The 27,940-nt window shown below is 33.8% G+C and overlaps 2 protein-coding genes across 2 annotated transcripts in view; both read left to right on the plus strand.

Moving 5' to 3' along the window:
* The window catches only part of LOC129005548 (acyl-protein thioesterase 1-like), a 37,997-nt gene extending 31,960 nt beyond the window's left edge, over nt 1-6,037 (plus strand). Inside the window, exons 6-7 of the mRNA XM_054434456.1 lie at nt 479-646; nt 3,876-6,037. Of these exons, the coding sequence (XP_054290431.1) occupies nt 479-646; nt 3,876-3,914 (207 nt within the window). The 3' untranslated portion in view covers nt 3,915-6,037. The remainder of the gene's footprint in view (nt 1-478; nt 647-3,875) is intronic.
* Nucleotides 6,038-7,432: 1,395 nt separating this feature from the next.
* LOC129005562 (sodium-coupled monocarboxylate transporter 2-like) lies at nt 7,433-27,910 on the plus strand. Its single transcript, XM_054434472.1, has 14 exons — nt 7,433-7,508; nt 8,790-9,002; nt 11,556-11,715; nt 13,573-13,638; nt 14,165-14,216; nt 16,484-16,551; nt 16,903-17,057; nt 17,501-17,641; nt 20,537-20,645; nt 21,176-21,288; nt 21,556-21,730; nt 23,028-23,114; nt 26,878-27,026; nt 27,537-27,910. Exons 2-14 carry the CDS (start codon nt 8,800-8,802, stop codon nt 27,790-27,792), a joined length of 1,734 nt encoding a protein of 577 aa, XP_054290447.1. The 5' UTR covers nt 7,433-7,508; nt 8,790-8,799; the 3' UTR covers nt 27,793-27,910.
* The last annotated feature ends 30 nt before the right edge of the window (nt 27,911-27,940 follow it).

A 27,940-nucleotide genomic window follows, 5' to 3' on the forward strand; every position in this document is an offset into this window, starting at 1 on the left:
AGTAGCTTTTTTATGGTTTGACCGGACCCTAGTGATCTCAGTCATAAACAAGTTTATCATCTTATTCATACAAAGTGGATCCATCACTTGTCAAGCCTTCAAAAATCACACACATATGCATCACCATCTTATGAATACAAACTATTCTAAGTTTTTTTTCTACTCACATCGTTTGTTTTTTCATCAATGTATGATTGTAAAATTTTACGTTGATAGTAATGTAATATGTTATAACGTTAAGTAGTACGCTGTAATTAGAAGCATGTAAATCAAGCAATTGAAAGATAGACAACGTTGAAATAGTAAAATGTCAAAACATAGTGGATCTACATACTAATCCTTCAGTGCACTTAAACAGTACCGTAGGCATGGAACGTTCCTGTAGGCCTAATGTTTTTTAGGATGTTTGCGTAATCAGAAACACGCTAACCCCCTAAGTAAGTTTTGACCTTTTTTAAAGCATTTTTCTATTTTACAGGTGTTAAACGCCGCCAACAAGGACACACCGATAATACAGTGCCACGGTGACTGTGATCCGATCGTTCCTTACAAGTGGGGTCAGCTGACTGCGTCCATCCTCAAAACTCTGGTCAAGAGTGCTGAGTTCAAGACGTACAGGGGCATGATGCACAGTTCCTCTGAAGAGGTAGGTTACTAGTGAGAGGGGATTGAACTGGGTGGCAGTCAATAGATGCTTTTAAAATTAGGTGAAATTATAAATTAAATCTGCTCTGTTGACTTTGGTTAACAAACTACAGTAGACCCCCTCTTAACCGACCTCGTATTAACCGATAATCGGATTATCCGCCTTCGATCGTGAAATAATACAGTTTGTTTTAACCGACCTTGCTTTGAGAGCAGTTCGGTTTAACCGCCGCTTTCTAGGAATCTCGGCATTTCCGCTCCCACACCGGGCGATGAGAACTGAACCATACGCTTATCTCCACAGGATATGACTAAGAATAAGTTATTTTGTGTTGATCACAAAAAATATAGCATGGCCTATTGTCAGTTTGTCATCATCGATAACGTTCGTTATCGTAGCTCGAGCAAAGAGTAGTTTATTTTATAACTAATGCAAGTATGACTTCAAAATATTGATTATATAATTCCAAATGAATAGCATTTCATTATGTTATGATTTTAGGGATTGCCCGTTTTAACCGACCTTTTGAGTTATCCGACGTAGGTCCGGTCCCATTAGGGTCGGTTAAGAGGGGGTCTACTGTATGGGTAAAACAATGAAATGTATGCACCTTCAGACATTTTACAGTTTGCTAGTGTGGAAATACAACACCTACAGGATTAGGAGGGTAAAGTATCAGGCCTACCAGAAAAGTTGGATTTTAAAAAATGCAGTGGAACTTGGTAAAAACATCCAGAGACCGATAAACAAATTTGAACCAACCTAAATTCTAACTATAAAGGGCAAAACATGGATAAACCACTTATCATGCATTAAATTTGAGTATTTATTATTTTCATCAACTAAAGTAAAAGCTTGGACACTCAACAATCTTTACAGGTGTTAACAATGTCTTAACTTGATAACAGCACTCATAAAATGCACCAATGTTCGAGCCTAATCAACCGAATGCAGTACTGTACCAAATTTACCCCTATAATAATAATGAGCACAGCACAACACCACCCATGGTAGATAGGGTTAATTTGACAGTTAATTGGTAACTGTTTTTTGTATCTTGTTTCAGGAGCTGCAAGATCTGAAAGGATTCGTGGAGAAAGTGCTGCCCAGCAAGTGAGATGTGCCAAAAACAATTACCTCTCCGTTTTGTTATGTCAAATCGTTATTTAAATATGGCCCCAAAAAGCACTAAAATCAAATTACCTAGCAAAGCTTGAAATCTGATTCTATATTTTATTTATGATGACAAGATTTCACACTTCGAGAGTTCGTCACAGACATTCCTACGAGGAGAGTAATCTCCAGAACTTGTATATTTAGCATGGAAATGTGTTGTTAAATACAATTAGGGTTACAGATTACCCTAGATTCTGCATTTTGAATCGTATAGAGTATTCAACTATAGATACTCCTCCTTCTAGTCCTAATAATTATAAGGAAATTAAATTTCTGTTAGAATAAATTTTAGCATAAGTGTTCTTAATTGGATGTCCACTGAACGGCATTTAGCAATACTTGGCCAAATACAGCGTTTATTAACCCAATGTTGTTTTCTTTCTCCTTGCTGTCTGAATGTTTTGGTATTTTATTTAATTTCATTGATTTTCTGTTCTATACCAGAGCTGGTGAGCAACGAGAAATACTCTGCATCCTGGATTGTTCAAGACAACAGAATGATCAGCTTACAACTTGTTAACAATACTCTACTTCTAGATTTAATTTTAGCTCTAAGCTGAATCAGTTAAAAAAAAATTAGGTTGCCAAACAATGTTAAGATTTACTAGTCAAGTAAACCCCTACAAAATGGGCCACACTATATTTTAAGGGTGAGGGTGATATGTTCCTTCTTACCCTCTGTATCTTGTATCTTACCCTTCTTGCCTTTGTATGATTTTCTGCGGACTAGTTCTGAGCTCTCTAGAGCTCCACTGTTCTATGTTTTCTTGTTTTGTTTGTATCAATCAATCCTTTCCTTGCTCTTTAGTAACTCTGAAGAATAAATCTTATGGAGAATTTTTGTTAGATTGCTAAAGTAAATTACCATTTCTTCATATTGTACTTGAAATTGCAACTTAAATATTAATTTATAACTAGTATTCTTACATTAATATTCTTTCGATAACTACTATATATTGATTTCAAAACTTATACCTGTGGAACAAAAATACTATCTTATCTACTTTCGTAAGTCTTGAAATTGGGTTGTTTTTTTTATGACGAATGGTCTGGTTTACTGATTTGTTTTTTTAAGTAGAAACATACGAGAACAGGTGAAGCAAAAATCTAATATAAAGTAAGAGAACTAACATATGGTTGAAAAGGGTCTGGGATGTACATATTAACAAATTGAGACAAGTTAGCATTGAATAAATTGTTGACAAATAATCTCTTCAATTTACACATGCTTTGTTAATTTTTTCACCATACTATGATGTTTTAAGCTGTTTTACATACGTTAATTGGTGGCCGAAAGTTGCGTTTTGCTGGCCATGCCAGCTGTCATCGTCATTTGGGGACCGAGCAGGTTTTTACATCCCTAGGGCCGCAAAATCAGCTGCTCGCTTACTTTCTTAAAACATGAATGCATATTAAATACACAATCAGTATCCATAATATTGCAATAGAATTGTTTTATCGTCACCACTGTCTAGCAACTATTTATTATTATCATTGCGGATTCCTCAAATTATTTCTTCACATAACCTTAAATTTGTAGTTGAGCCGGCAAAACCTCATTTTCTGCTCTAGGTACAAAATATACTATTTTTTTATATACTTTTTCCAGCAGGTCATGTGTGGTTTTAATTACAAAAACAACATTAAGAGTTATATCATTTAACGGTAAGTATAGATAGAATACGGATAAAGGTGTTGGATTCTCTCTTTCTCATTCTATTCTAGTCGACTATTTCTCAAAAACTTTATGTACTTGTGCTTAGATGCTGTATTATTTCATTTGGCTTAGTGTTGGGGATTTTATTGCTGTGTTAACTGTACATTTAATGTTGTGAAATTAAATAAATTGAACCCTCATAAATGTTTCTACTTTCTAATGTCCTATCTTCCCCCCTTTGACGAGTCTCTAGATTGGTTTTTCTAGGGCCTACGGATTAGTATTCTTATTCTACGATATGTTTAATTATAATACGTAGTTTTATAGCAGAATAATTTAGTTGCAGAATTAAATAGTTTTATTACATATGTTCTAACATTTTGTATTATTTTCCAGGCTCGCCCTCTCTTTCTCATCCCAGGGTCCCTATTTTGAAGCTCAAGATGAATAATAACCCATTGCAGGAAAACGATATTCCGAACTCAGAAGAGGTTTCACTCTTTGAGTTAAAAAAGAAAAGAGGTAAAAGAATGATGATTCCAAAAGAAATGCTCCGTAGATGCTCATTAAGACACCCAAAACACAATGTACAAGATAGTTTGTGCCAATATGTAACAGAAAATCAAAGAGAGGCTATTTTCAACGATTTTTGGCGCAATTTCAATCCTCAGCAGAAAAGACATTTCATTTTCAACACAGTTGACGTAGCAGCAAACAGCCAAACTAGCACAGGAAGACAGAGTTTTAACTACGCTTTTGAAATTGACGGAAAGAGAATTTCAGTTTGTGCAAAAATGTACCTGACGACTCTTGGGCTAAAAACCCCTTATTTGATCAGAAAATGTTTTCAATCAGTGTCTTCAGTTTATATAAATGCTTGTAACTCTATCAATAGCACCAACTTGTTTGAAGCTGATGTTGAGACAATCAGTGATTCTGAAAATGAAAGTTACAAAGATGATGATGAGTATGATGGCTATGTTAATGAAATAGATCAATATATTGATCAATTGGCATCATCAGTAAATGAGACTATTCAGCAGTTGGAGTAAGTGAAGAGTAGCATGAACCAACTATTAATGTTACTCCTATGGTTTGTATCATGATGTATAACAAACTTCTTAAATTTAGGATTTAATGAATTTAATAATTAATATTGCCAGTGTGATTGTTAGTTGAGAGATGTAAGAAACCATCCTTTATATTACTCGTTATGTTTCATTGTTAATTAACATATTTAATTACCACTGGTGATATTACTACTGTTATTGTTAGTAGAGAAATTTAATGAGCAATGTTTTGGTTTATTGTTGATTGACAAAGTTAATGAATTACCCTTGATATTACCCATGTGATTGTTGGTTTACAAATTTAATGAATTACTTTTGCCATTACTACTGTTATTGTTGATTGACAAATTAAATAAATTGCCCTTAATATTACTAGTTATATTGCAAGTATTTTACTTTCGTCTGTTAGATTCTTGTCAGAGTGCATTGGTAATGCAGTATCACTGCCAAGAAGTTGCTCAAAATATTTGCCTCCGAGTGTTTGTATTGTTTTCTTTTAATCTTAAATAAATAATAAAAGTTTTACTGCAATTTATCTTTTTATAAAAATGTATGCTATTGTATTTAGTTTAAGTGTATGTTGTTTATTGTTGTCTTATTTATCCCCCTTCTATCATGATTTTCTTGTTTATTACAAGTGCCTTTGTTTCTATGAGATAAAATAAAATAAAACACAACATTTGACCGAGCTTTGCTGTTAAATGTGATATTTTGTATTGACATGTTTAATAACTTCATCTTGCTCATTCTTGTAAATGAATTCCAGTAGTAACTTAATACTAAGTATCTACCAATTGGTGGTTTATGGTGATATCTTTATTGTTTTATTGCCATTCTTGATTGTACATTAATTTTCATATGTGTATTGTTTTATAATCATTATTGCTTGTACATTAACAATAAGTTATATTTTTCAGGGTATTGTTTCTTATTTTCTAATTCACAACAAGTGTGCTTACAATTTTAAATGATGACTTATTGTTGTGTAAATTGCTACTTAAAAATCAACGATTAAATAGTGTTTTTTTTTAATTTCAAAACATCTTAGCATAAGTTTTTATGCAAGTTTATACTATATAGCCTAGTATTTAAAAACTGTTTTTAACCATTTTTATTCCATATTAATACAAATAAAAAACCATTACCATACCTATGTTTTTGCAGTATTAGTAACAGTTTTAGTAAAACTCAAGTGTATGCTCATCGGGAACTTTTATTTGAAACCAAACAATAATTAACATAGTCGGTTTTTAGATATTTTGTTTTTCAAATTGCTTCCCAAAGAGGTTGGTTCGCTGCTTTATTGATTTTTTGTGTCCAGTAGTTGAACAAAATAATTTACCTTGAACATTCCAAATAGTGATATTACCTATGTAAGGGATAAGAGGTCAAACAATATGACTGACTCTTTTATAAATGTTGATATTATATGGGTAAAACTTTTTATTCATTGTAACTACTATGTTATCAATAAAATTTTTAATTTTATCTGTTCTTTTTCATTTAACATCTCCACAATCACCTTCCACAGTTGTGATACAACTAGACATTCCATCCCCATATTAAATTTGTCGCCAGTTTATTCATCAAATTCTGTAAAGTTGGTGTGAGCCACCGATAGATTGCGCTGGTCTAAATAACTAATTTCTGTCGAATGCACAATATAACTGATGGAACGACTTATTGTAATAAGCTATAGCAACTTTTGACCCATCAACTATCTAAGCAACAAAATAAAGGTATAAAACAGAATTTTAGACACAAGCACATTGTGTGACTGGCTCATAACTACATCTTTTTTAGTAAAATATTGGCGACAGCTGGTCCATAGATGGGATGTCTACTTCTGTACCCAATTGTCAATGGTTTTTACCTAAAATTATCAAAATAATGTATTTCATCATCAGCGAGTGATTGGTGGTCAAACCTTTTCAACACAAGTTCTAGCTTAACGACCAAGGCTCCGGTTGGAGATAGCAACAGCTACAGTTTGGTCTTTGTAATAAATTGAACCATACATCTTTAAATTACCGGTATGTAAAATTAAATGTAGTAAAGAAAATTTTTCTTGTTAATATCTTGTAAAATAAACAGTTTCAATGATATTTAAATTTTAAAATGTAAACTTAACTGCAATCATTTTGAAAAGTAAAAAAATCGCATTTATCCTGTGCATTGATAACTAGAACCCATATACCGAGTTTCAAAGCCTTATCTTAAACATACTTGGAATAACAAATTATTTTATTTTTTAAGCACAGACAGACTACTAGAACCACTAAAAATATTTTTTAGCTAGCCTACCTAAGCATCTAGGAGCAATACCAAGTATCCGACATGAATTCTGAGACACCATGTATAAATTAGAACTATTTTCTTGAGCATATGAAAAATGTACAGCCAGTGTCCAAAACTTTGCCCTAGGGATGAAATCATTACGTAGACTTGCAACACACGAAATATTGAAAAGAACTTATTACTTGTTTTGTACAAATGTGAGGCCTGAAAATCTGCCTGGTATTTTTCTGTCTGGTATGAATTTTTCTTGCCACACGAGGATGCATAGTGCATTTTTTTTACTATTATTTTGTTTTCACCAATATAAACCTAGTGTAAACTGCACTCAGTTAAATTTATCCTAAAAAGAAGAAAACATTTAGTTGACTAGCTCTGAACCAGACATGAAACATGTCAAAGAGTATGGGTCTTAACAAAATTAGATGCCTACTTGCAGAATCAGAACCCAAAGTCAAGGTAATTCTATGGCATGTCGTCTACTGTTGTACAAAGTCAACACTATCATTTTAATCTGATTAATTAATAGCAACCTAGGTTTATCAGATGCAGTAGAACATGTAGTTGACAGTATTTATTAAGACTGTAGGGTGTGATGTAAGCCTCTTTCTCCAGATTATTTTGATAGAATCGGTGTGAATGACACTGGCTCATCAAGATCTAAGTGAGTGTAACTAGTTTTATAAGTACGTAACAAAAGTATTTTAATTTCATATTGGGTCATCAAACACGAGATAAGAAAGAATTGATTTTCACTGCTATTCCTAGTTTATATTTACACACAAGCTGGAGACTATAATACAGAAAAATTTTTACCATTGTAAGGCAATCAAGTTTCTTAACACCACATTTAGATTTTGTATCACTAATGTAGTCACTATGACAATGGGTAATCAAAGTTTTTAAAACCTGTTACAAAATAATTTCTTGACGGAGCAAAATTGTCAATCTAGTTCTTTGAACTAGGATAATTTAGACACTGTTCACCTCATATTGATTTTTTTTTACTACTAGCTTACCTGTATCACGTTGCTGCGATTTCATGAAAGTTAACCATTCCCAATTTAAAACATGTACAAACAATATATTTTTTTTAAAGATTCCAGAGACTCTTCAACCAAACCGATCTGCATAATTTTATATCTTAAATTATTAAATTAAAGGTCGCACACTAGAAGGACCAGCTGTAACAGATTTTTTCAAACATTAGTTGAATCGTTGAATCAAAATTGTATTTTCCCATTTAGTTTTTGTTTTAGATTAGAAGCTATATAGTTTACAAATCTTATTTGATAGAAATCATTACACCAGTACACACTCTTGGTAGATCAATTCAACTACATTACTTTTTCTATTCTAAAATTAATTGGAAACAACTTTGTGGTGGGAGTCAAGGTCCATCAAAAGTCTATATATTTTTTAATTTTATTTTATTTTGAAAACTGAATTTATTAATAAACATAAACAGTTTATATTAACATCCAATAGAGACATATAGAATCTATAGTAGAACGTTGGATCTCCAACCATCTGAATACCTTACAGAATTTAAAAACCTAAAACCACAATAATAATTATTGTTATTTTAGAAGACAGAAGCTGTGCCCCTGCAATATCCTAAACATCTCCCGCAAATATCAGTCATCATTGTCCTTTGCAATCACGAGAAAAGCGTAATTTGTGAATTGCAAAATCTTTGCAGACACGTATTTGAGATCGAAAAGCTCGGATAGACTTAACCGATTTTCCATAAAAAAACTCCGGTAAAAATCCATCTATTTGGATTTTTAGTTACACAAATGTGGAACACGGTACCAATTGATTTGAATGGTTGGAGTTTTACTGTACTTGCAATCTACTGGTTTCTTTTCTGCAATCATAAAAAGAAGAAAATTGCAAAAACTACAGTGAATAGATGAAACAAATTTAAGATATGTTTGAACAGATCCAACACCATGTTGAATGCAACATTGGCACCTAACATTGATCAGCTGGCTCAGTTAGAGTGGGTCGAGTACTGTGTATTTGGTGCTATTCTCTCCCTCAGTGCTGCGGTCAGTCTGTACCATGGAGTAAAAGAGAGGGCGACTGCAAACGCCTACATCCTGGGCGACAGAAACATTAATGTCTTCCCAGCTACCATGTCTCTCATTGCCAGGTAGAAATATTTTTTTATATAAGGCTTGTTGTAAATTAAGGTAGGGCTTCTGTTGCGGCCAAGCAAACTAATTCAAATATGAAACCAACGTTGTGTTCCTTAATTCATCCAAACTACTATTCTAGCTGTTTTCCAGCCCTAAGAGGCAGCTATTGGTATTTAAAAATATCGAGATAGAAGATTATTGAAGCTCGTGCCAATTTTCTGTGGGAAGGTGGCCAAACCGTGTTGTTTACTGTTTCCGAAATGGCAGATGTTAACGCAAAAAGTCTAAAAAAAAATCCTTAAAAAGTCATAAATGTGCATAAGAAGCTTTAGGAAGTTTGCAGAAGGCCATACATTTGCATATGGGGCTTGTATCGGGGGTTCTTCAGTTTCCATTGAGACGGTGATTGATTTTGATGAAACTTCGTGTGCTTGTGTTTTAGACTTGCTAACTTGTAGAGTTCTTGATAGTCATATAGAGATGACTCCTATTAGTTTGACCATCTATCTCGTTCAGTCATACCGCAATCCGCATGCAAAGCCCTTCTAACCTTGCTCACTTCTTTTGATACAAAACGAACATTCTGCCTTTATACCATTGAAAATGTTGTGCACAAGTTTAAAACCACCTACAAACTCCCTCCATTCTTGTGCATTTTATACGTTTAAACACTTCATTCTTGTACGTCAACCGGCCATTGACTTCATCAATAGCGGTTCATGGCTCAGACCACAGAAACCTAATCACAGTGCTGAGAATTTTTCAAATTCTTGACCTTAGGTCATTAAGCTAGAAATTAATTATTGTTTATTAACTAACTGTAGTACAAAGAAGTAAACAAAGGAAACGTTCAGTGGTACACTTAAGTGGTGTCTAGCATTAGTTGCTATGGTGTCTATGGCAGAGACCAACACTGCCCCCCTCGTCCTCATGTATTACAACAATCACTGTGGCTGAAGAAGCCTCTGAGAGAGGTGAAATATCAAGCCTTTTAATTATTTGTGCTGCGAATCATCTGCAACCTTTTTCCTCACTAGTATAGTTGAAGTATAATACCAATCAGTGGCGGCGGAACCAGGGGGTCAGGGGGGTCAGTTGACCCCCCTGAAATTTTAGGAAGGGTCAGGGGGGTCAAGGGTCAGGGGTTCATATAAAAAAAATTAATGATATAAAGCATTCTGTACTGTATACGTTTATTTTTTCGGCCCAAGAAGAAAAGTATAAGTAGGCCTAATAACAGTTACTGAAGTTAAGTACAAAGATAAACAATTTAGTTATTAATAATAATCTATTACATTTATTATGAAGGGGCTTAATACTCACAAAACCTTATAAAAGTAATAATTAATTTAATTGATGTTCATGATCGTATTGGAATTTTGGGTTAATTCCTGGAGAGTTAATTACTGACTTGGACAAGAAAAAGCTTACAAGCCAATTAAACCGTCTACAAGATTTACCAAAAAAGAAGGAAGTTAAAAGTGTACGTGATTTAGTTGTTACTTTAAATAGTGAGCCTCAAGAAAACAAACGATTTTTGTCTGAAGTAGTAAAGGTTGTCAAGTTACTGCTTGTCATACCAGCGTCTGCAGCAACTGCAGAAAGAACCTTTTCTTGTCTTCGTCGCTTGAAAACGTGGCTGCGTTCCACGATGACGCAGAAGAGATTGAACCATCTTGCCATCTTATCCGTCCATAGGGACATTGCTAAATCTATTGATGATAAGCACATTGCAAGAATGTTTGTCAATAGAGTTGAAAGTCGCTGTGCAGTTTTCGGGAATTTCAAAGACTGAAGTTCAAGTTAGGGCCTACTGAAGTTTCATCAGCAGAAGTTTACAAACCTAGTAAACTTGTAGTAGGCTAATATCTTGAGATTCTCGTGTGGGATTTTACTTATTTTAGCAATAATTCATCAAAAAGGTTTTGTATTTCTTAGTAATTTTATGTTTTTTAATGTTTTTGTGTAAACCATTATTTAGCCCCAGTGGACACACTTACTTGGTTATACCCTACCGTCTTACTTTTGTGATTAACTATAATCAAGCAGCCAATTTTAATTTAACTTATTATTAATTCAGTTTTGAGGGGGAGGGGCACAGCCTGCCGAAATTACGCGAACACATAAATCCCTAGGGCTTAGAGCTTGTTTATTCTTCTCTGTCATCTGCAGCAACTCATTGCTGACAGCTTTAGTAAAATCTGGGCACCAGTACTTCATTTTTTTTTTGTTTGAGATGTGTGTGTATTATTTATTATAATGTTTTTATAATGAACAGAGTAGCGTCTTTGTAAAATTGTAAATTTTCTTTGTTACTGCTTGAAGAAAAATGTTCTTCAGGTAGCCTAAAAACACGTTTTAAGGCTTCTATTTTTCAACATTTTCCCGGGGGAAGGCCCCCGGACCCCCCTTGTCCCCAATGTGACCCCGGATGTGGACCTCCGCCATAGGTTTCTGACCCCCCAACAAAAATTTGCTTCCGCCGCCCCTGATACCAATTACTTTAGTGCATGATAGACATTAAAGAATTTAGCAGCTACAAATCATGCTGGGCTGGGTTGTTACAGCCATGTATCTGGTGTGACTGTGGTGGGAGTACCAGCAGAAGTGTACATGTACGGGACCCAGTACTTAGCAGTGCTGATCAGTGATGTGATAGTAGCTGTTGTCAACATATGCTTCTTTATCCCTGTCTTTTACAATCTTCAAATAACATCACTATTTGAGGTAACATTAGTTGAGTTTATTAATATTGTTATGTTTAAGGATTCTCATTGGCTGCAGCAATAGATGAGGGCCGGTTTACATAAAAATTAAATTACACTTTTTAGATGGCATTGAAACAAGAAATACAAAACTTCACACTCTAAAAAAAGTTGAAAAAAACACTATTTGATACTACTATGGGGTTTAGTAGTATGTCTTATGTGTCACTAGTGTCGAAGAATGTTTCTACTATTTTAATATTCATTTCATGATTCGTACTTTACTGTTTGTTATAACTAGGGGACAATTTATTGGTTGTGATTAACTTGTTTTATTTGGTTAAACGAGGTTTTAAATTACCGAAATAACAAGAAACAAATTGTAAATAAAACACAACCTCTACTTATAGTGCACGGATGGAACTAAACAATAAAATTGTTTTCAGCTGGTTCATAAAGATGAGAAATCTAATAAGCATTGAGTAGAGTGTGTTTTATCTATGGTTCTGTTAGAAAGGTTCTTATAAGCAGTGCAGTCTATAGGCCTACCATAGATAAAACCAATTAAAACATACTCCCTTAGAAGATTTCTCATCCCTGTGGAACAGCTGAAGCCAATGTTATTGTCATATGTTTGTTATTCTTTAATATTGATTTAGTAAATTAAGATCATCTGGAGATTGTTGTTGTTTTGTATTTACCAATAATTCAGTTTGTAACATTTTATTCCTAAGATAAAAATTGTTAATCAATATAAAACTTCTTTATTTGACAGTTATTGTTAGTTCCGTCCGTGTATAGTGTCTCGGTTTCCTCTTCCAGGAACTGATGAGAACCTAGGAGGATTAAACATTATGAGAACCTCTTTAGAGGAGTGGGGGGCGTGACGTCACTCTGCTCTTTAGGGAACACCATTACCGTAACGAGACGATATGATTCCATCGGTGTTCGTGGCGTAGTTGATAGCGTCTCGGACTCGTGATCTGGAGGTCCCAGTTCGAATCCCGCCGGCGAAGTTTTTGTCCAAGGTTTTGAATAGGTACTTCTTAACTCTAACTGTACATCTTTTGTTAGAATTTGAGGCATTTATAATTTTATTTATGAACAGAAATATTTTTTTTTAATTAGTAAACCTTCATTAGATTTTTACTTTAACGTATATATTTTTTATATTATCAGCAAGTTAAGTTGGTTCAGTTAGGTTATGGCAGTTTAATTTTATAATAACAACTTTTAAAATTAAAAATTAATTATAAGTAAACCTTTATTCAATTTTTATTTTATATCTTTTTTATATTATCAGCAAGTTTGGTTGGTTGGGTTAGGTTATGACAGTTCAATTTTATAATTTTAAATTTTAAAATCAATTTTATTGTTAAAAAGTTAATTTTCTAACTAAAATATTATAAAATAAATTTAAAGATTTTCTTAAATCAACGTGAGGGGCTCTCCCACAATCCCCCACTCTTTCGCAGAAAAGGTTCTCATCAGTTTCTGGAAGGGGAAAATGAGACGCTAGTCCGTCCGGTGCACTGTAAAGCTTGTGTTTTGTTTAAAATTTGTTTTGTGTTATTTTAGTCATTTGAAACCTCGTTTAACCAAATAAAACTATGTAATCATAAACAATAACACAACTTCTTAACCAAACAGTAAAGCACAAATCATGGAACTAACCCTAAAACAATATATAGAAACAGAATTTTGTCAACACTAGTGCCCAGTGTCACCGGACATGATCTAGACACGAAAAACGAGCTTCAAAATTTACAATGGGATAAGAAGTCTACTTCTGTTGGTTAGTCTATGTCTATACACTGAATTTTCAGTACATTGAAGAAAAAACTGCCAGCTTTAATGGATGTATCTTTTTATTTTGCAGTATTTGGAGCTTAGATTCAATCACAAAGTTAGAGTTCTAGGATCAACAATATTTTCACTGTATCTGGTAAGTTTATTATCATTTCTTTACTAAACTTAAATGCTATAGCAAATTCAATTTTTTTTTTCAACCTCTCTGGTAGGCACTGAAAGAAATTGCTGAAATCAATAAAGTTTCAAGAGTTTTAGTCTACTTGAACAATTACAAAATTTTAATTGCATCCTTTAGTTATATTTTGTAGAGTTAAGCAATACTAATTTCTCTATGTTTTTATTTAAGGGTTTCACTGTTTACTTGTCAGTAGAGATTATTTAAGCATAATATAATTATTTGATTTATGCTATTTCTATAGATAGTTTATGTTCAATTACAAGTTGGTTTTTTACCTAAACAATATTTGAAGTACTCTACTTATTTTTACTAATTTGTATTTTTTTTCTATCTTATAGCTAGTGTGCAACTACTTATTGTTTGAAAAAATCTTTCATAACTGATTTTAAAAATATATGATTTTTCTATGAATCTAATTTATAACACTATAAACAAAGAGATAAATGGGGAAGATACCATAAACTTTATTTTTCCTTTCCAGATATTTTACATTCCAGTGGTGATTTATGTACCAGCTCTTGTACTTAACCAAGGTAAATAATTATTTATTCAACCTAAATATTCTTGAATGAGAGGATAGGAAGAAGCAAGGGGTTGGGATATTTGAAAAAAACGGAATGAAATGGGGGATGTCATGACAGAGTGGGACGGAATGGGATGGGACACGATCGTATGGGATGGTACATGGCATTATGGGACAGGACATGGCCGTATGGGATTGGAGATGGCCATATGGGATGGAACATGACTGCATGGGAAGTTACATGATCGTATGGGATGGGACATGGCTGTATATAGGAAGGGACATGATCGTATGGGATGGGACATGGCCGTATGGGATGGTACATGGCCGTATGGGATTGGAGATGGCTATATGGGATGGAACATGACTGTATGGGAAGGGACATGATCGTATGGGATGGGACATGGGCATGGCTGTATGGGATGGGACATGACTTTATGGGAAGGGATATGAACCTGTAGGGGATGAGAGAGGACTATTTGGGACTCAGGTACTTTACTCTTTAAATTTCCTTCATCCGCTTCTTGTTCCTATTTCTTTCTTATTTAATGTCTGTTTACAGTGAAATCTGATTATGGGCAGTATTATACCCAACCTCAGTTATATGACCACTTGTTCATACTTTAACCCATCTTTTGCAAAATGTCTTCATAATGAAGCATGTGTTTAATAACCTTTTAACAGAACTAATCGCTTAAACTAAAAAAAATATGTAAAATTAGAGAATGTATTATATTTAACATTTTTTTAAATATGCAATGTTTGTAATCTTTTTCTTTTGTGGACATCTTCAATTCAGCATCTAATAAAGGAGGTTAATCTAAATTTTAAAATGCAATTGATTTTTAATTTCTCCCCTTATACATAGTAATATTTAGAAAGTAATTGTTTTTGTCAAAACTTTCAAGTTTCAGTTTTGAGTGGATGTATCCGTTTTGGGTTCCCCTGAGCCCCAAAAAAGTGGTTTTCGAAGTGATGACTCAGACTGTGTGTGTGGGGATGAATACAGAGCTACAGACCACACCTGTAGTCAGATTTTGATGAAATTTGGTAATTGGTATGTAGGTACAAATCCATGGCATCTCCAGGTTTATTTTTAATTTTTTAGAAAGTTTGATTTTTTATGTTGATCTTCCCATAAAACCCATAAAATAACGGAAAATCTGATTTTCTCCAAATGGCCCGAACGATTTTGATAAAAATTTAGTATATATATACAGTATATTTAGTACAGTGGAGTCACGATAATCCGAACTTCGGTAATCCGAAAGTCCGCTTAATCCAAAACAAAAAATATATTTTTTTATATTTTTTCATAAAAAAAATTTTTGAAATTTTTTTGGAAATTTTTTGAAGTTTTTTGGAAATTTTTTTGAATTTTTTTTAAATTTAACTTTTGACACAGTTAGCTGTACCTCGTCAAAGTATTCTGTAGCGGCTGGGCGAGATAGACTATTTTTGTAGAGTATTTTAGTAAATATTTCACCATTTTTGTTATTACTGTAACATTAAAACATTTTCGTCCGCCACATCACAAATGGATTTTATTAAGTTATAATGCTGCAGCTAATAGTTCTAGCCTTAAGTAATGTGAAAAACGATCCCAGGCTCGTGCCTGCTTCCGAAAAAAAAGTAGTAAGAAGTAAGATGAAAAAAAAATTTCAAAAAATAAAAAAAATTAAAATAAAACAAAAAAAAATTTAATCCGAAATATTTGGTAATCCGAAATGGGCCTGGTCCCAACCATTTTGGACTAACGGGACTCTACTGTACTTAAAATTCTGAACAAAATGGTAGAAAACCCATCTCTTTAAAAATTATGGTTCAAAAGTTGTTGTAACTTATGTTATTTTCCCATAAAATAACAATTAAAAATCGTATTAATATAAAAAAGCCGGAATTGATTAAAATTAGTATGTTATGGTCATTTAAATTATAAACAAAATGATGGGAATCATATTTCCATAAAAAGTACGGTTCAAAAATTGTAACTTATATTATTTAACCATTATAAACATCAAATAACAAGAAATCAGATTTTAGGAAAAACCTGGTTTTGATTAAAATTAATGTGTTATGGTCCTTATAATTCTGCAACAAAATAGTGCAACCTCCCATAGTTACTTTGCCCCAATTATGGTTCAAAAGTTAAGTATCGCAACTTTTGTGATTTTCCCTATAAAGTAGCATAGTTTCTCCCACAGCTTATAAAGGTTGTGGACAAGTTAATGAGAGAAAGTATTTCAGATTGCTGATACCGTTTATTTTATTTTTTAGTTACTGGGTTGCCAGTTCATATTGTCGCCCCAGCTGTTTCTGCCGTGTGTATCTTTTATACTACATTTGTGAGTATTAAAATGGTTTCTTTTTAAACCTTTACAATCCCAATTTTTTTTTAAGGTCTGTACAGATAGGTATTATTTTGGTATAATAATACCATTGACTATATACAGAATATATAATTCTGTTTATAGTCATTGATAATATCTTTTTTTTTTGTTTAAAACGAGGTTAACAGATACTTGCAGGTGTTGAGACCTTTGCAAAAACACTTTAACAAACTCTTTGTAACTATACTTAAGCAAGAAAAAAAAATCAAAAAGTGATGGCAAAAACTCATTACAAAATGTTGATGATTGCAAGTCAAGTCAACACTACAGACTTTTGAAGGTGTATAATAAGCTTATGTTTGGTAGGGTGGACTTAAAGGCGTGGCTTGGACGGTTGCTCTGCAGAGCGTGTTTACGGCTGTCTCTGTTGCCGTTGTCATCATCCTCGGATGTCTCAAGGTGGGGGGAGTGGGGGAAGTCTTCTCTCGCAGCAAATCAGCACACAGGCTCGAACTGTTCAAGTGAGTTTGTGTTGTTTCTACAACTTTACTTGTAATTTAACGTATTATATATTACAAATAGGTGGGTTTCGTCCGTTTATGCTTTTGTTATTTCTACACCAGTGATATTTCTTTTCTGGTCCACCCCATTCAAGTTTTATGGATATGCCACTAAAATCCGAGAATAACCACGTACTGTGAAAAACTGTGTACACACAGCAACTAGTGTTGGGTGTGTGTTCTGGATAAGCAAAAACAATAAAACCGATGAGGCTTGGATTTTGTTCAATTGTACTTCATGAACCTAGGCTATAAATTTATTTGGTTGTCCTTGGAATCCCCTTTGGGCTATTCTGTATACAAAGTTTTGAAGCAAAGCCAAATCATTCTATTCTTTGTCCTCACAAGGTAAGACAACTATAATATTCTCTATGTATTGTTTTATAGTTGTTTATATTTTGCAGTTTTGACCCAGATCCCCTTGCTAGAAACACATTTTGGACAATCACCTTAGGAACCACCATAAACTGGATATCAACGATTTGTTTCCACCCTGGTGTAGTTCAGAAGTACCTTTCAGTACCCTCTCGAGAAAAAGCTTTCAGGTTTGTTTCTGTATGTTGTGGAATATATCAGTAATTTCTGTTCAAAAAGTTGAATTTGTCTTTTAAATTCAATGGTTGGATATCTGAATTATTTTTGACAAATAGATTTAAAAATCCATATACTGAGATAAACTGATGAGGTTAAATGATAGGTTGAAATATTTATTGAGTAGTTTTAAAAAACAATATACAATAGATTAAATAATTCGTAGAAAAAAACTCATGTGTTTTGGGAAATAATTTTGTCTCAACACTTATGGAATGACTAGCAAAGTACCCGTCCTTCGTACGGGGTTGGCATATAAGTATAAAATGCTTATTGCAGTGTTGGGAGAGGACATGGTTTAAGGAAATTTGGTTCTATTATATACGGTATGCTATAGTAGCACATCTACCATAGCCATATGTTCTACCACTGCACCTAAACCATGGAAAAAAGTAAAGTTCTCATTGTGTACCACAACTATTTGTTGCTAGTTAGTAGTTGGTTCTAATTAGCTGTTGTTATAAATGCAAAAAAATAATAGTGCTGCACCCTGTTGGTAAACCTTATAACTTTTTATTGCTATTCAATATCATAGAACCAACTTGTGCGGTTAAAACAGCTGACAAAAATCTTTAACATGTTCAGTGCTGACGAGCGCTCCTATCGGCCTACATCAATATTTGATGTAGTTGCGCAACCCCCACTACATTAGTTCAGTATGAGCTCAGCCATTGCCAGGGAACGTTAAAATCGTTGCTATTTTGGTGTAGGTTGGTACTAAAATTTCCCGTAAAATCCCGACTGACAACTGATCCAGGCAGTGCTGCTACCTTTTTGGGTGTTTTAGGGAACTACGTCCAATCTCGGGATAACGTAGTACAATCACCGCTGCTCTTTTGTTATTCGTCAGATTTAAATATTTTAATGCCAATTGTGTTCGCTGTTACGGTGCCGCGGCAGGGCTTCGCCGCCATTGACGAGCGCCTTTTGAAATGTCTGCAGCACTGAACGTGTTAATTCCTTTTATGAATACTCATAAGGTTAACATGAGAAACTCCAGGGCCACTGGGGCGGAGCCTGAAAGGATTTTTGAGATAATAATGAGTGAAAATTTAAAAACGTACGTTTTCAGGAAAAGCACTTTGCAAATTTTTTTCCCCTTTTTTCAAAACTCTTGTTATTTTTTTTATTTCACTAACATTTGAAGTTTCATAAAATGTCCATGGTAACGCAATATCTTTGGTAGTTTTTTTTTAAAAGAGCATTTTTAGTGGAAAAACACAAAATCCTGTCACGACCATAACAGACGTTTAAATGAATATTAAAAATAGTTAATACTATTTTTATGACTATGTTTTGCTATAAACTAATTTACTTTTATGACCATTATACAATAAAAAGGTCACTGAGCTTTTGGTATATTTGGTCTCTCTAGAAAAAAATAAAAAAACTCAAAAAATTGAAAAAAAGCCAATAAAATCTTTTTAAGTTTGTATAACTACGAAAAAACTTACCTGAGACCCGAAAAATCGTTATGTTTGTATAGAGGTTTGCTTCTTTTGTGTATAAAACATTGAAATATGACGATATTTTAATTTTTGAAATTTTTATGATAGAAATCATAAACGTGATGGTCAGGGACAAGCGGTACGGTCGTGAATTTTCTGAAATAATCTAAATCTTTCTAAACAATCCTTCAATTATACTGTTAGTTATAATAAAAATATGTGTTTCAATTGAACTATACTGTTCAATTTACAATTATATTAAAGTTATTGTCACGACCAAACACACTATAATCCATAAGGCTGGATTGGTCGTGAAAAAAACCGCGATGGTCGTGAAACTTTGGTCGTGAAATTACGTGTTATTTGGCTCTGTTCTGATGGTAGCCCTGCACCTCATGTTCGAGGATACAAAGTGGACTTCTAGGTTAATCTAGCAATTGAAATATCTTATAAACAAAAATTAACACCATGTCTACTTCATCGAATGACTACGTACGGTCATGGACACACCAAAATTACAAAAAACACAATCTTTCCTTTATTAATCTTGTAATTCCTCCTTTCAACTCGAAACGACCGGCACTACAATCCTGACGTACACCCCGAACTAGTCTCTAAAACCAACTGACTCCATCGACGCCAGGCTTGCCACTGTCGTGCTCCAAAGTTGAAAATTTTTCCCAAATGGTCGTGACGCCAAATCGAGGGACAGACTTATTTTGTCATGGTAGTCAGTTTGCAATGACAATAAAATTATAATATGCTCCTTTTTTGTAAGTTTAATAACCATTGATGACATAAAAATATGGCTTTATATATTTCGGCATGAATAATTAGTCTAAAAACAGTGTGAAAGTTGGAAAATGTACCCCAGGGACACGTCATGGTCGTGAATTTCGAGACTTTAAAAATACGAAAAAAATACCTAGAACCTATTTAAAATCAAATAAATGTGTGTAACATGTTGCCCCCGTCCCAAAAAATATTAAAACACATAATATTAAACTACAAATCCAGTATCTACGAAGTAAAAGGCCAGGGACATGAAAACGTACGTTTTTAAATTTTCACTCTAATATGTCTATATGTTAATCAGGAACGTGAGCTATCATCATACCGAATTTCAACACTGTCGGTTTAGTATTTTTTTGCGTTTACTTGTCACAAACATCCATCCATCCATACATGTAAACTTTCTCACTTATAATATTAGTAGGATTTTGTTTAATGTAGTGCTAACAAGATAGACACAAGCTTAAAAAATAAAACAGCAAGTTTTGAAAAAATGTTTATGTTGTCCATAAATTTCCCTTTTATGATAAGAACATTTGATGAATTTGAAGGAGTTTAGTCGTCAATAAACAAAACTCACTTGACCTATGGTGATTTTCTTGTTGACAGGGTGATGACATACAGTGCTCTTGGTATTGCAGTTATTAAATGCGTTACAGTTTTCCTCGGATTGCTCATGTTTGCTTACTACATTTCCTGTGATCCTCTTGCGGCTGGGGTAAGGAGTGCCAAGGGAATGTAAGACTTCATCACCTCATTTTCCTTCTTTGTTCCTTTTTCATAATTATAAGTGTAGCAAACCTGATACTTTTTAGATATTTTTGTAGATGCTGAAAACGTTGTAGGCCTATAGGATAAACAATATCAGTAAGTGTTGCAGATATTTTTAAATTTATTAAAAATATTACATGGTTTGTACTGTATAGTATAATAATTAGTAACTGGTTTACAAAAAATCCAAACAGAAGAAGAATTTGTTTACAATATGAATATAGACGCTTTAGAATCAAATATACGGTGAAAATATGCATTTGACCATTTTATTTGGCTAGAACTAGAACATAACTAGATCACAACTAAACATGGTGTATGATCATGAATCTGTCTCCTTCTTTTTTTAAATAAATACTTAATTCTATGTTTACCAATTTTAATACTGCAGTACAATATTTGAATGATGGTATGCTTTTGCGTAAGTTCTTTCAACATTTTTCCATCCTAGTAACAAGTGTTTCTTCCTTGTTGAAGGTAGTTCACAACCCGGGACAGCTTCTCCCGTTGTTCGTCAGTCGTCTGGCAGGGTATCATTTCCGTGGTCTGACAGGACTTTTCATAGCAGGTGTTTTTACAGCAACACTCAGGTAATTTGTTTGAAGTAAAAATATTTATTTTTTAAGGAGGCCAAAGGAGATCACCTTTGGAAGGCTTTAGATGTGTTGTGAATCTAAATAGGTAGTATTTCATCACTAGGGCGTAAAGTGTCTCTTTTTAACCATAGCTCTAGTTTTACGTGAATGGAAAATGAGTGAGGGTTGACAAGTTACTTTTTGCCCTTGTAATGAACTGGAAAGAACTCTAATATATATGACTATATCTGATCTAAAACAAAACTATATTTTGTTTGACAGCACGATGTCTGCAAGCCTGAACGCAGTGGCAGGCACAGTGTATACAGACTTTGTCCAGCCACTGAGCAGCACAGACAAACACGCAACATTGTGGCTCAAACTGATAGTAGTGGTGATCGGATCCATCTGCGTCAGTTTGGTGTTCTTCGTTGAAAATCTCGGCGGAGTCCTGCAAGTATTTGATATTGTTTTGCAACTATAATTAACCCAGTCAGTTATACATTGTACAGTAGAACCTCGATAATTCGAAAACCTCTATAATTAGAAATGTTTGTCTGCTCCCCTCAGAAAACCTCTAAAATTAAAAAAAATATTATACCGATAATTCAAAGTGATTATGCAGCCTCTTGCAATTCCAATTTGCACATACTCGAGCCTCTATAATTTAAACTTTTTTCGAACTGTTATCTACCTCCAAAATTCAAAGTCAACCTCTACAATTTTAACTGCGTTACCGCAAGCCTCTGTAATTCAAATTCAGGACAAAAAATATGCCTGTTGAAACAAGAACTGACGATGATCCCACGATTAGTTCATTAGTCTCCGTTCTCTCAAACTCTCTACACTTATAACTGGGACCTCCATAGTTCAAATTTTATTTATTCTGACCTCTATAATTCAAACTCACCACACTTCAAACTTCCCATGGTTCAAAATATTGTCTTTCCTCCGAAATTTGAATTAACGAGGTTCTACTGTACTACTATGTTTTTTTTTATCATTGCACATCAATGGGAATTTTGTAACATACACTTTTGAAAATACGGGGTGTTCCAAAATGAATATTAGGGTTTTTAGACTTTTTATTATACTTTAAATTTTTTAAGAGTGACTCAAATAGTTAGGTTCTCCAGCATCAACAAGCTGGAAATTTAACCATCACTGTCTTGGAGGTATGAGGTTATTTGAGTTTTTCTGTATTCAACCCTAAACAGTCTTAGTGACAGATCCTGTTTAAGATTGCTTCAACAATCACTTGATAAGTTAATATTGTGATTTCAACTGAGAAGCTATGTTATACAAACATCCTTACTTAAAAAGTGGCCATTGTAATTTACAACTGTAAGTTTACTTTAAATCTAATTATGAAGCATATTCATTTTACACCATTTCGTTAACATAGTATGGTACTTTTACAGTCTTGCAATGTTTCCTACTTTTTTGGCCAATATTAAAATGTTCAACCCTTTTTTTCGAATTTGCTTATCATCGCAGGTAGGTAGGTACTAGATTAAACGTTTATATAAGTTTCCTCTTGAAATGTAGTGAAATTAAAACACTTAGCTATAATATACTAAGTATATTTTTTTACCTAAAATTTTAAATAAATGATGCAAGATGTCCTCGTTATGTTTTTTACTAAGCCTTTATAACATTGCCTACATGTATTTCTTTGAGAATCATGCTTCTTACATCTTTGGTTGTCTATGTCTACCATTATCTGTATTCATCAGTGGTTGTGTTGTTGGTAGGTAGCTGTCAGTTTGGGAGGGGTCGCCTATGGACCTCTACTCACTCTTTTTATACTTGGCCTTCTCTCACCGTGGACCAATGCTAAGGTAAAATTCCGTTCATTTAGAGCATGAAGTTTCAAGGGTGAGCAACCTACTTCTGTTAATGATGTATTTAAAGAAGAAATTACCTCTTCTTTTTGTAAATCAGGGTAATGCACATCACAATCTTCACACTGTTCACTATCACTATCAGTACATTCATCTGTTGTGTTTTGAGCTTTAAACAATGTTTTTCGACAAGAGGCACATAGTTTTTCTCCTGGTTTTATTTTGAACCCCTTTAAAATTAATACTTTGCTTTGCTGTACAGTAACTACTCTCAGTGTTTTTGTTATGGGTTTCTTATGTTTCTTGTATGGATCGCAGCATTTCTTTTGTAAAAATTCAAATTTATTCAAAAAATAATATTTATGGTGAAAACAAATAGTACCACCATCATCCTCTTTCTCAGTTCTTAGCTTTATTAGATTTATTTCTTCTTCAGATAAGTTATTGACATTTTGGGTACCTTTATTTTTTATGAAACTTGTTTTGTGGCATTCAGTTAATGTTAAATCCCCTATGCTGCATTTAACTTCCATTTTATATCTTAGTATAATATAAATTTTCTTTTAAAAATACAAAAACAAACACTAGTTTCATACATAACTTATATTAAAATAATACTGTAAGATAAACCACACTATATAAATTATCTTGCACAATACTGCACTAAACACTTGCACTACAATGTTTTATGTTGCATCAAGGAGCACCAGATACTGACTGAGCAAAGTCCTGCCAATAACAGTACAACAATAGAATTGCATGTTAAGACTTGAAAAAAACCTGTTGCCACTTGCTCAGGAAGCTCAGGCTCCAAAGTGTGCTGACTAGAAAAGCCTGTTGTTACTTGCTTAGACAGCTCAAAGGCAGTATCTTATAGTTCATATATTTTAAATTACTAAAAATTATTTTATATATTATTTTATTTTTATTTCAATATAAAATGAAGTTTTTGAAACAGTTAAGAGGTTGAAATATGACTAAATTAATTTAGTAAATTAGAAACATTTTGTAATAGTGTATAGGGCAAGTTTTAATTCCTTAAAATTCTTAAATAGTTCTGTAAATGAAACGAAAAAAAAAAATAATAATTTGATATTTAACTTAATAAAAAACAATGAAGGTATTAAAACCCCATGAATTTTTTTGCAGCATCTGATAGCTAATTTAATAAGGATTATTAGTAAAAAAAGGTTTTTGTGTTTATCTCATACCCTTTCCTAGATAATCCATTTTACGCTAAACTATGTCTCCGCGTTTTAAAAATTCATAGGTACAAACTAGAAATTTTTTTCAGCCTTATTACATTAAACTAAGAGGTATTAGTATTTTTTTCTGGAATCCTCATGTCTTAAAGAATAAGTACATGAATTTTCATGAAGATTGTTCAGTAAACATAAAAGTTATAAATTATTTTCTAAAAGTAAGCGAGTTTTATTCCGCGACATCGGATGGTTAGCACTAGCAGAAATGAAAAACTTTAAAGGGCTATAAAAAAAAAACGGTTAGAGATATTAAGTTAAAATTTGGTATGGTGACTTATCTTTATGGTTAGAACAAACAAGCCAAGTTTCATCAAATTCTGAGATGGTGGGTGAGATAATCATTTTTCGTTGGTTGAATTGATGTGGAATGACCCTCTGAATAAAATCATCATTTGTCAATAAAAGAGTCAACTTAGGTCCTATTATGATATAAACTGGTTAAATTTAAGCTAGGTGGACCTTAAAAACAAGTAACATGCAGAGGATACAAGCTTATGGAAAACCATTCACTTTCAGCTAGTGATGTGCGTATCGATACGTATCGATACAAGGACCGCAAAATATCGATACAAGGACCGCAAAATATCGATATTTTGTATCGATACGTGGGAGTGTATCGATATGCCCGTATCGATACACCTATAGCCAATATCGTATCGAATATCGTATTGCTTATTTATTAATATAAATCTTATTTTTATGGTAAGAAATTTGTCTTCCCATCTTCCTCCCCTCAAAAGAAGTATTGGAAATTAGATATTTTACCCTAATCTTCAAAAACACTGATAAAACATGTATTTTCAGCTATGTTTTGCAAATAACCTCAAAACTAGGGCCACCATTAATGGAAGTGGGGACCCTCATTGTCCATATTACCACGGCCGCCTTTAACCACGGCCGCGGCCTGGTAGAATTGGCAACATCGCAAGTGGTGTTGTTCAGTGACAGACGCCCCATAAGATAACATGGAAGACAGGTGACATCAGCTCATTAATTCGCACTTTATTGATTTAATTTTTAATTTATGAACATAAATTTATTAAAATATTGAAAATAAAACATACAGAATTGAAAATTGAATCAATATGAATTTGATACTTTACTTTACTTTTGATACTTTCTTATGAAATGGCGACCATACAATGTAGGTATTTTAAGCCAAGTATGAATGGAGATGAGTGTAGGATGAGTGGCGCGATCTTGTAGTCTTGTTAGTGACTAAGGCCGACATTCCTTAGACACAGCTGTTAATTAATAGCCCAATCAGCTAATGGCAACTAAGGGACCTACAGTTTATAGTGGAATAATTGAAATCTATACCTCTACATTTTTAAGCGGAGTCAATATTGTCATAGTCCAGTAACCAATCTTTCGTAAATACACAAATACCATTAGTTGCTTCCAAACAAAAACAGCTGTTACAACACCACTTGCGACGTTGCCAGTTCGAAGGCCGCGGCCTGGAGTTAAAGGGGACAGTGGATAGAATGGAGTAATACAATGATCTGTGTTGCTAGCTTTGTTTTTTTACTTTTTTACTGCGGCCGTGCTTTAACTCCAGTCCAGGCCGCGGCCTTCGAACTGGCAACGTCGCAAGTGGTGTTGTAACGGCTGATTTTTTTGGAAGCAACTAATGGTATTTGTGTATTTACGAAAGATTGATTACTGGACTATGACAATATTGACTCCGCTTAAAAACGTGCAGATTTCAATTTTCAATTATGTATGTTTTATTTTCAATATTTAAATAAATTTATGTTCATAAATTAAAAATTAAATCAATAAAGTGCGAATTAATGAGCTGATGTCACCTGTCTGCCATGTTATCTTATGGGACGTCTGTCACTGAACAACACCACTTGCAATGTTGCCAATTCTACCAGGCCGCGGCCTGTAGTTAAAGGCGGCCGTGATATTATACTATTTAATGTGTAAGTGGCATACCCACCATCATTATTAGTACTTTTTGGTCCAATTAATTATCCCTATGTAAAAACTAGGAAAACAATAACAAAATGTTTTCCAATTTGAGGGTTTACCGGAATTTGGAGGTTATGTATGTATGTTTGATACACCACGTTCCGACACACGTTGATACATCACGTACGCAGTATCGATACATTGACCCGTATCGCCCATCAGTACTTTCAGCTCTGGTATGTTGGTTGGGCCGGAAGTGTACTTGTGATGAGCAAGGAAGAGCCTAAACCGCGAGCAATGTGCTGGAATTGCTATCGCATAGGGTACAGGGTCTTCCTCCACCAAGAGCGGTGTGGTATATGATGGCGAGAGGCGTCATTGCCTTAGACACCAGCACTAGCACCACTTAAGTGTACCATTGAATGTTTCCTCTGTATCTTACTTCTCTATGCCTTTAACTAAATTAAATTGTCCACAGGTTATACAGTACTCTACATCAATGTTCAAGTTGTTTTAATAATTGTACATTTCATTTAGGCAGTATATTGGCTTTGTTAGTAAAACATTTTTTTTCTTAGGGAGCATTAGCAGGAGCTGTGTCGAGCCTAGTCACTTCTTTGTGGATTGTCATCGGATCTCAGCTCAATGTAGCGGAGGAAAAAATACGCTTTCCAGGAAAAGTGACAAGCACAAGTGGTTGTCATTTCAACTTCACTGTTAATCCACAGTAAGCCAACACTTAAACTAAACAATCCACTGGGTGCTTTTGTTGAAATGGTTTATGCAATCGTTTAAATTCCCAAACCACACTTTTAAAAAGAGTTCTCTGTAGATTTATCTGAGATTGTAAAACTAGTATTATTTATTACTAATTAAAACAGTCACGCAACTGGTTGTTTTTAATGCATGAATAGAGAACGAGAGTAGAACGAAGAACGAGGTTAAATATGTTAAATGCCTTGTAGCTTTACCGATTAAAACCAGTTGTTTCTTTAGCCAGGACAATTTATTAAAACCCCAATGATCAAAGATAGTTTACCCTATGCTTTTGAACTTTTTTGAGGATCGATTCGATGACCTTTTGATTATTAAATTTGTCTGCACTTTCTTCCGATTCTATGAGAAACAAAACATTCACAACTGTTAAATTAGCAACAGCAGCAACTACTTTCTCAAAATATTACTTTCATATTCATTCATCCAAAATCATTTTCAAACTTTTTTTTGTTTGTTTCAGATACACAAGTGACTACATAGGTCCTGGTTCTGTTGTGGAGTTTGATCCTGATGTTCCTCAAGTGTTCCGCATCTCGTACATGTACTACGCCGTTGTTGGTACCACTGCAGGCCTAGTGGTGGCAGCACTGACAACCATGGTGTCACATCAAGACCTGTCATTGGTCGACCCTAACCTGCTGGTAACTGGTGTGCGACGATTTTTGCCAGAGAAACAAAAAGTAGTGAATAAGAAAACTGAAGAGACCAAGTGTTGAACTTTGGAAGTGATAATAGTTAGATGAAATAATAAGAATTAGGTGAGACTCTTTGAGGAGTTGGAAGGTTTTATCAGTGGGTAAGCCAGTTTCATCCGGACCGAAATTGCAAAAGGACAATTTTGAAGATTTTCCATTTTTAGACAAA

This window comes from Macrosteles quadrilineatus, unplaced genomic scaffold (assembly GCF_028750875.1).
Source record: "Macrosteles quadrilineatus isolate MER2022 unplaced genomic scaffold, UCM_ALF_1.0 Scaffold_23__1_contigs__length_1887923, whole genome shotgun sequence".
Lineage (NCBI taxonomy): Eukaryota > Metazoa > Arthropoda > Insecta > Hemiptera > Cicadellidae > Macrosteles > Macrosteles quadrilineatus.